This window comes from Cotesia glomerata, linkage group LG4, assembly GCF_020080835.1.
Source record: "Cotesia glomerata isolate CgM1 linkage group LG4, MPM_Cglom_v2.3, whole genome shotgun sequence".
NCBI lineage: Eukaryota > Metazoa > Arthropoda > Insecta > Hymenoptera > Braconidae > Cotesia > Cotesia glomerata.
Window position 1 is genome coordinate 19,222,225 of NC_058161.1, and position 9,602 is coordinate 19,231,826.

The 9,602-nt window shown below is 34.2% G+C and overlaps 1 protein-coding gene across 1 annotated transcript; it reads left to right on the forward strand.

Moving 5' to 3' along the window:
* The first annotated feature begins 239 nt into the window (after window positions 1-239).
* Window positions 240-6,125, forward strand: LOC123262562 (neprilysin-1-like). The gene is made up of 7 exons (XM_044724791.1): window positions 240-397; window positions 465-518; window positions 591-818; window positions 1,825-2,039; window positions 3,411-4,317; window positions 5,427-5,647; window positions 5,721-6,125. The coding sequence occupies exons 1-7, from the start codon at window positions 286-288 to the stop codon at window positions 6,057-6,059; spliced, it is 2,076 nt and encodes a 691-aa protein (XP_044580726.1). The 5' UTR covers window positions 240-285; the 3' UTR covers window positions 6,060-6,125.
* Window positions 6,126-9,602: the final 3,477 nt, after the last annotated feature.

The window sequence follows — 9,602 nt, forward strand, 5'->3', positions numbered from 1 at the left end:
GGAACCTCCTTAATAAATGGAATTCATAGTTTAAGAAGAATATTCATTCATCAGTTCAAGAATGTCGATATTAAAATAACCTCTTGACACTATTATTCAATTACATAAGTCATAATTTCACAAATTATTTTATTCTGAAGTACACAAAAGTTGTTACATAGTTGACATCTGATTCTTGCCTTATAGATAATAATTTTTTCATATTTCTTCTGGTATATAACAAATAGTCTCCTCCATCCGCTTTTAATTATAAGTTTATTTAATTATAAGTTCACACCAACTACAATGACCGTGCAAGACAAAAATATTCTTATCTCGGTCATATTGAATCTTGGAGTGATTTGTTTGATCCTTCCAACAATTTCTACTCGAATTCTCGGCCTTACTTCTCCTCTGGGTAAGTTTCTCTTTCGAAAATAATCATTAATTATATTAATATAATTAATATAATTGATCTACTCCAGGACCAATCAACAAATGCGAGACTGACGAGTGCAAGACGGAACGTTTGGAAACTGGTAAGTCCCTTGTTCTTCTTACAATTAGATTGGCTTTAAAATTGAACTGACAACTCTAACACTTGCTGACAGCTGCATTGATTCTGAAGTATCGTGATGAAACGACTGCACCTTGTGACAATATCTTTCAACATGTGTGTGGAAACTACGAAAAATCCGACCTGACCCATAACTACGACTTTATCGAATCCACGAGGACTGCCTTCAAAGATAAGCTGATTGGAGAAGAAATAGAGTGGGTTGATAAATCGCCAGTCTACAAGCTGATCCATGACTTTTACATAGTTTGTATGGATGAGAGTAAGTCTTAAAGGCACTTTGAAATTAAAAATCATTGAAAAAACACTTTTGGTTACCTATACCCTCGCGGTTTTTGAAATACCGTAAATTTCAGAAATACCGCAAAGTTCAGAAATAATACGATGAAATTACCGTAAAACTCTAGAACTTTTACTATAAAAAATCTATGTATTAACTATAATATAATATAATTTTACAATAATAAAATCGTATTTCTACGGTAAAAATACCGAAGATATACTGCAAATTTGCCGCGTTTATACTGATATAATTAAAGATGTAATGCTTTCTACCGTAAGATGGACGGTGGTGTTTATTACTCGGTGGGTCTTATTAGGTGACTGAGTAAATAGTTACCAGTAGTGTCTCTGATAGCTCAACTGGTAGAGCTTTTGGCGCGTAACTAAATGATCCGGGTTCGAAACCCGGTCTAGACTAAAAAAAATGATTATAATAATAATAAAGAATAAATTAATTTATTAACGTCTTAAAAATTATTCATGATAATTTATAATATTATAAAAAAAAATTTCAAGCTATTGAAAAATAGTAGTAAAGCAGCGTATTTTTGGTATTTTACCGGTAATAAAAAGTAGGGATCTTCTTGTCTGGTTTTTTGCTGCAATAGTGCCGCAGATATACAGTAAATATGCGGTACATTTACGGTTTAAATGCTGTTAATATACCGTAATTTTTCTATTGTATTGCCGTAAATATTCTGAATTTATTTCGTAATTTTTTCGTAATAATTCGGCAAAAAAACTGGCTAAAATAACTGAAGTATTACGGTAAAAATACAGCATTTATATCGTATAAATACCGAATTTTTGCGGCATTTCCAAAACCATGAGGGTACTAAGAGAAGCATGAATAGTTAGCTGAATTATGAATAAGTCTTTTTTCTAGTCGCTTTTAATCTGGACTACATTTATTTTATATTTTATATAAGATAAATTACAATAAAAAAAAAAAAAAAAGCAAAAATTCTTTTAATCGTTCCGTGTAGAGGCTGGAGAAGAAAAGGCTTGGGGAACCTTAAAGAGCGCGATAAATTCACTGGGTGGATGGCCAGCTGTAGAAGGTGACCAGTGGAAAGAAGCTGACTTCAATTGGATAGATTTCACCAGTAACGCCAAGAAATTAGGTTTCAAAAGAAGTCCTTTCCTTCACTGGGAGCCGAACAATGAAGATGAGATGACTGTTTTGACATTTTCTCTTCACGTGAGTATCAAAATTTGTTTGATTTTTCCTCGGGATTAACAAGAAGACATTGATCACCTGACACCAGAAGCATGCTGAATATACTTGTGCAAGACTTGCTCAAGGTCTGCTCAAGATCAAATGTTTTCGGATGACCGTTCGCACCATTCTACCCCTTCTATATTTACTACAGGATCAGTGGATTTCATTCAGCTTAACCTTTTAGAGTATAGACCTACTGTTTTATCGATCAAGACAAAATTGTTTTGAAATGAGCATCACTGAATCAATAGATCTTCAAGTAGTCAAGGGGAAAAAGTGCTATAAAATATATAAGGCATCATGCATCTTGAGCAAATCTTGAGCAAGTCACGCTTCAATATTTGCTGTTAGTTTTTGGTTGACAAATGCTTTAGAAATGAACAAATTACTGAGAATTACGGATCTTGAGCAAATCTTGAGCAAGTCAAGGGTAAGTGTTTATTGCGAGTTTCTTCCAATAGCAATCTTTTTCAAGGCTTGAACAATTCTGGTCTCAATTTCGATAGATGTTAGTGTCTTTTTCTACCTATGGGTCTTGCTCCAGATACTTGTAGCAAATTCAGTTGACAAGTCTTGAACAAGCCTTGTACAAGAACTTTCGGCCAGATTATAGCTCAAGAATTGTGTAAGAAAATTGAGAAAATCTGAAGATTCTTATCGATAAACTAACTATATCAATTCTTGAGAAAGACTGATACCAGAAGCATGCTGAATATACTTGTGCAAGACTTGCTCAAGATCTGCTCAAGATCAAATGTTTTCGATTGACCGTTTGCATCATTCCACCCCTCCTATATTTACTATAAGATCAGTGGATCTTATTCAGCTTAACCTTTTAGAGTATAGACCTACTGTTTTATCGATCAAAACAAAATTATTTTAAAATGAGCACCACTGAATCAATAGACCTTCAAGTAGTCGAGAGGAAAAAGTGCTATAAAATATATAATGTATCATACATCTTGAGCAAATCTTGAGCAAGTCACGCTTCAACATTTACTGTTAGTTTTTGGTTCACAAATGCTTTAGAAATGAACAAATGTCTGAGAATTACGAATCTTGAGCAAATTTTGAGCAAGTCATGAGTAAGTGTCTGTTGTGAGTTTCTGATTCGAAAAATCCATCAGAAAGTTTTTCAATGCACCTTGCATTAGACTAGTCTCATATTCTTGCACAAGATCTCTTGAGTTAGTTATATATAAATCTTGAACCAGTTCTTTCTACATGAACTTGAGCAAGACCCATATGTAGATAAAGACACTAGCAACTAGGGGTTTTGCTCAAGCACATGCTACCTAGGTAGTCCTGGATTACAATTGTAATTTCCCACATAATTTTTTTTCCGTATAGATGCCTTCATCCCACTTCGAGGAAGGAATAGACCCGGATATAGAAATTCACAGACAAATGTACACTGACCTTATGTTCAAAATTGGTGTTGATTTGGGCGCTACTGACAAGAAGATCGACAAGGACTTGGACGACGCGATAGAATTTGAATATGCGTTGTACAACGTGACTCGTTACGACACTGATATTCCCAAGAACATGACGATGGAAGAACTTCAGAAGGAATACCCCAGCGTTGACTGGAGTAAGTTTGTAGAGAAGACGCTGACACCTTACCTAGATGCCGGGGATAAGCCAGTTCTGAGAGTCTACAGCCCAGGTAGTATGAAGAAATTCTTTGAGCTTATGGAAAAGACCCCAAAACGGGTCCAAGCTACCTACGGTGTTTGGAAAGTGATCCAGTACGCAGGTCCTCTTCTAAGAGGAGCCTACCCGAAGATAAAGGAAAGATTGCGTGAGCTTTTGCACCTGGCCGAGATACCCCGCGAAGCTTATTGCGATGAAATGACTACTAACTATGCTGATCTCGCAGTTGCGAGATTCTACTTGGATCATTTCGAGAGCAGCAAGGAAACTATCGACAATATGTTTTCGATGATCAAGGCGAAGATTATTGAGATGCTCAAGGAATCCAAGAAGCTGTCGGAAGATGAAAAGAAGCAGGGAGTTGAAATTATGGAGAAGATGGATTACACTATTGGATCTTCCAAGAAGCTTTCTGATCTTAAAGAATTGGAGAAGTACTACGACGACGCAAAACTTGTGATGGATAACTTCCTCCAGTCGGTTTTGAACATGAATATCTTCAAGATGATGAAGAGTTACAGCAACAAGTGGAGGGCTGAGAAGTTTGTTCCGCAAAAGCTTGTTTCTTCGGGGATGCCTGAGAACTACCAAAACCATTTGTGTAAGTGGCTTGTTGTTCTTGATCCTCCGACAAAATATCTTAAATAATTAAATTCTTCAATAAAACAATTCGGGTGCTTAAAGGTAAAAGGGCGTATAATTTATGCGCTCTTTTACCTTTGCAAAGGTAAAAGGGCGCATATTTTTTTATTGCCAATCGAGTAGTAGACACATTCTACGCTTAAAATTGAAAAAAAAAATTGCAAAGGTAAAAGGGTGTTGTCTTTAATTATACGGCCTTTTACTTTTAAGAATTCGAAATTTTGGTGATCTAAAGGTGAAAGGGTGTATAATTTTTTTTTCGGCCAGTTTACAAAAGAACATATTCGTAGTTTAAAAATGTGAAAAAAAAAACTTTCTGTGGTAGTAGCGGCGTAAAACCTCAACTATACAATTTTTTAAAGTTAAAAAAGAAAATATATCGAAAAACCAATAAATTACGCGTGATTATTTTCTTGCTTTTTATTTTAAGAAATAGTTATTACAAAATTTGGATTCTGGATTGTTGATCATGATGAAACAGCTGTCGTGTGAATGGCGCCAGTAGTTATATTTAATAGGGCGATTAAAGTAGGAAATTTCAAAATATTTCAATGTTATCTGTCATTGTGATTTTTTTTATTCCTTAATTTTTACGTAATTTGTTTTTGATTGATTTATTGTCTATTTGTTTATATTAAACTTTGTATATGAGGCTGTTATTTAAGTATAACTTGTTTTGTGAAACTATTATTTAACATTTGGTATCAAAACTACAATTTTTTTTTATGCGCCCTTTTACCTTTAAGTAGTACTTTTCTTAAAGCTGAAAGGGCGTATGTCTTGAGATACGACCTTTTAGCTTTAGGATACCAACTTTTTTTTCACAGATTTTTACGTTTCAGACAACTTCAAACCGAATGGCAAAAAAAATTTTTTTATACGCCCTTTCAGCACAAATCCCTATTAACTCTTAGCTATACGCCCTTTTACCACTAGGCACGTGACATAAGCTTGTTACTGTGTTGTTCCTTTTTATTTGGGGATATTTTTTTTTGACGCTGATACGGCTTGTTGGTGCTGAGTCACCATTAGGATCAATATGAGTCATAATCTTGACGTCTTTTGCAGATATACCAATAAACATGATTCCCAATCTGATGTTTGACAACAATCTTCCAATGTACTTAAACTTCGGTGCTGCTGGAAGCATGATGGCCCAGGCAATGTTCAGCTCAGTAGCACACTTGGGGGAGAAAATTGATAAAAATAGCAAGGACATTGTCGGTGATCAGTACAAGTGCTTCGCGCAGATGACAGAGAACTTTACCGACCCGATGATCAGGGAAGCTGTAAGTATCAAAGGTTCTAGTTTTGGTGTTCCTTTGGATTGATAATTAATGATTGGAATTTCTGGTATTCTAGTTCATAGAAACTGCGCTAGATGAGATGTTGGGCCTGTATATCGGCTTCCAGGCAGCATACAAAGCCTACCATCAGTACGTAGCTGAATCTGGCCCAGAATTGGCCCTACCCGAGGTGCCTTACACTGTTCCACAACTTTTCTGGATGGCTTGGACCCAGGTCTTCTGTTACGCGAAAGACGAAGATATACCCATGCCCAAACCGTTTAAAGACTCGGATCTTAACGTCATGGAGTATGTGAGCATGATGATGATGGCCAATGTACCCCAAATTTCAGAGGACTTTAAGTGCCCCGTTGGCTCGCTGATGAATCCTGAGAAGAAATGCACTTGGTGGTAAACTTTTGGATGAATTTAAAGTTTTTACTGTATATATTAATTCAATAAAAAATCTCATTGAAAATTATAAGACCATCAAAAATTAGAAAATTTCTTAACTTCTCACTAAGAAAATTGAAAATTTTCAAAAATCGGGAAGTTAGTTTTATGTCTGTATCTCTGTATGTATGTAAGTTAGGGTGCGTCAAAATTTAATCTCTAAAAGCAACCCTTTAAAATTGGAATTTTGAGTTCCGTTTTTAGCAGGAGTTAAGTTTGGGCATTTCTTGAGATATTTTGATGTGTCAAGATTTATTTAATGCTCACATAATTGTTTAACAGGAGTTTAGTTGAAGCAATTTTTTTGAAATTTAAAAACTTCAAAATTTGGCCAAACAAAACTCCTGTTAAAAAATTCTATGAATATCAATTAAATTGTGACACACCAAAATATATCAGGAAATGCCCAAATACAACTCCTGTTAAAAGCGAAACTCAAAATTTCAATTTTAAAAGGTTCATTTCGAAGATTAAATTTTGACGCACCCTCATGTAAGTATATAGGTATGTGTGTGGATGCATGTAAACCTCTCACAACTTTTGAACGGCTTGACCGATTTCATCGCGGTTGGCGCCATTCGAAGATGCTTGACCAAACTTAGATTTTGAATGCAATTTGGACCGATATGGACCGGTAGATTTTGACAAATCTCAAAAAAACTACAAAAAAAATTTTTTCAAAAGTAGTTTTTTTGGAATAACTTTTAAACGGCTATACCGATAAATTCCAAAAACTAATCAGCTTTTAACATCAAAAAACCACGTCGATAGCCGCCAGTCCGGTCAAAATCGGTTGATTCGTTCGTGAGTTATCATTGACGAAAGAAAACCGAAAAAAGTGATTTTTTTTAATTATACCAAAATTTCAGATCTGATCAATTTGGGTTCAAAAGTATATTATAGAATTCGAGAAACTGCGTCGAATGCTGCCAATCGCGTGAAAATCGGTTCATTCAGAAGTTATTGCGGTTTGAAAATTCAAAAAATAGTGTTTTTTTATTAAACTTTTGAGCTCTCGAAGAGCTCAAAAACATCATAAATGCAATTTTAAGCATTTAGATATGGAATTAGCAGGAAGTTGCAGAGACAGCCTTCAGGTCAACCGTTTTCCTAATTTTTTTTGCACGTCTCATACATAATATTTATACTAAGCGTGCAGTAGCTCTATCGGACCCGGCCCTTGCTTACCAAAGCATTGGACCGGGTTCGAGTCCGGCGTACACCAATGAATATTTTCAATATTTAAGTGTATTATTCTGTTCAGCCCAAAAAATAAAGCGAGTTCCAATCTCAAAAGTTTACTCCCTACCGTAGTCGCTCATGACCTTAGTAGTTTATGCGACTTTAAACAAATTAAAAAAAAAAATATTTATAAATTAATAATAACATCACACTGATATTACACATTGAAAAAAAAAAAAAAAAAAAAAAAAAAACAAATCTGTTTATTGTTAAGAAGATAAGTGACCTCTTACTCTTGACATTTGTTACAACTCAAGTCATATCCCCAAGCTTTGTTCGATAATCACTTCTTTACTTATTTAATTAGATTAACTACACTCTCTATAGTAGATTAGATCATCGTGAACTCTGCATAAGATATGATGCCATATTTTTTCCTGCTTTGCTCCACTTATAAGTATACCGATCTGGTATTTCCCAAACTTATCAAAATGAGTATAATAAAAATATTTTGATAATATTCCACTAAAACGTTTTCCGTAAACAAATTTATGTCTGAGATAATTCGACCCTCCGATAATTCACCCAGTCTTGTTTTTGTCAAAATACCGTTCAGGATATATAAGACCATTTAACCGGATTGAACTTCAGTACTTCTATTTTCTTTCGTAGAATTTTTTCCGATGTAACTATGATCCGAAAACACTTTTTTCGGTTTTCTTTCGTCAACGATAACTCACGAACAAATCAACCGATTTTGACCGGACTGGTGGCGATCGACGTAGTTTTTTTATTTTAAGAGTTGATTAGTTTTTGGAATTGATCGGTAAAGCCGTTTAAAAGTTATTCCAAAAAAACCACTTTTGAAAAAATTTTTTTTTGTAGTTTTTTTGCGATTTCTCAAAATCTACCGGTCCGAATCGTTCCAAAGTATATTCAAAGTCTACGTTTGGTCAAGCCCTTTCGAATGGCACCAACCGCGATCAAATCGGTCAAGCCGTTTAAAAGTTATAAGAGGTTTACATACATCCACACACACACACACACACACACACACACACACACACACACACACACACACACACACACACACACACACACACACACACACACACACACACACACACACACACACACACATACATACAGACACCATCGCGGGAATAATCAGGGAAGCTTCCTAGGACCTCGAAACGTCGAGATTCAATTAAAACTCGATTTTCGTAAAACGGGGTGAAAACAATAACTTCCCGATTTTTGAAAATCTTCGATTTTGTTAGCGGGAAGTTAAAAATGGCTTTTTTTTATAATATCACTTTGACGGTATCGATTTTCTATACCTTTAAAAATAACATACTAAAATTTCGATTACGTATTTTAAATCATTTTTTAATTATAGCCACCTAAAGAAGAGCTACTAAACGATTTGAAAATGGTGTTAGATTAAACGAGATTTTAGTTCCTATTTTTATCTTCGAGGTAATATAATAGAAGTAATAAAATCAAAAAAATTTTCAATTTTCTTAGCGGTGAGTTAAGAAAGAATGAAAAATGGTAATAATTGAGAAATTTTCTATTTTTTTTTCATCTAAAAATCTAAAAATTAACGATGAAGATAGGTTCAAATAATTTTTTTTTTTTTTTTTTTTTTTCAAAAAAAATATAATTAGAAAAAATTTTGAAGAAAAAAAAAATCATTTCATTGAATTGAATTTGGAACAAGTTGAAACTATAAAAAAGACGGCATTTTTTTGCCCGAAAATTGTCTCCCATCTTAATATTAATTTATGAAACTTTAAGCGGATTTTGCAGAAATCTGACGGCGTTTGTCTTCATAAACTTTTGAAAAAGTTAAATTTTCACTACTTACTTTTCCAAAAAATGAAATAGAAATTTTGAATCAATTTTTTTTTTAATTTAGTTAATTTTAATCTTATACTACATACCAAAATTACAGTGACTTGTTATTTCTGTAGAAGATCTAAAAATAAGATAAAAAAAAACTTCCACTTCAGCTCCCTTGCTTCTATTATATTCTTAAAATATTAAAAAAAAAGAAAAAAACTATTGAAGTGTTGTTTATTACAAAATTTGTTGGAACATCAGCCGGACGCTGTCAGCCCTCGTAGAGATAATTGATGACCTCAAAAACTAGTCCCATCTCTAGTATCTATCTCACCTTCTTAAAATCGACTGACCATTAGTGACTCAGAGAATGTTTTTTGTAAACATGCGACAAATACTTTGCCATCTTCTGTCGTAAAGTTTTGAGGCTGGTTGCTACCTGGAGAGCCATCACATTTCCAGGCACCGAAAATTGGTC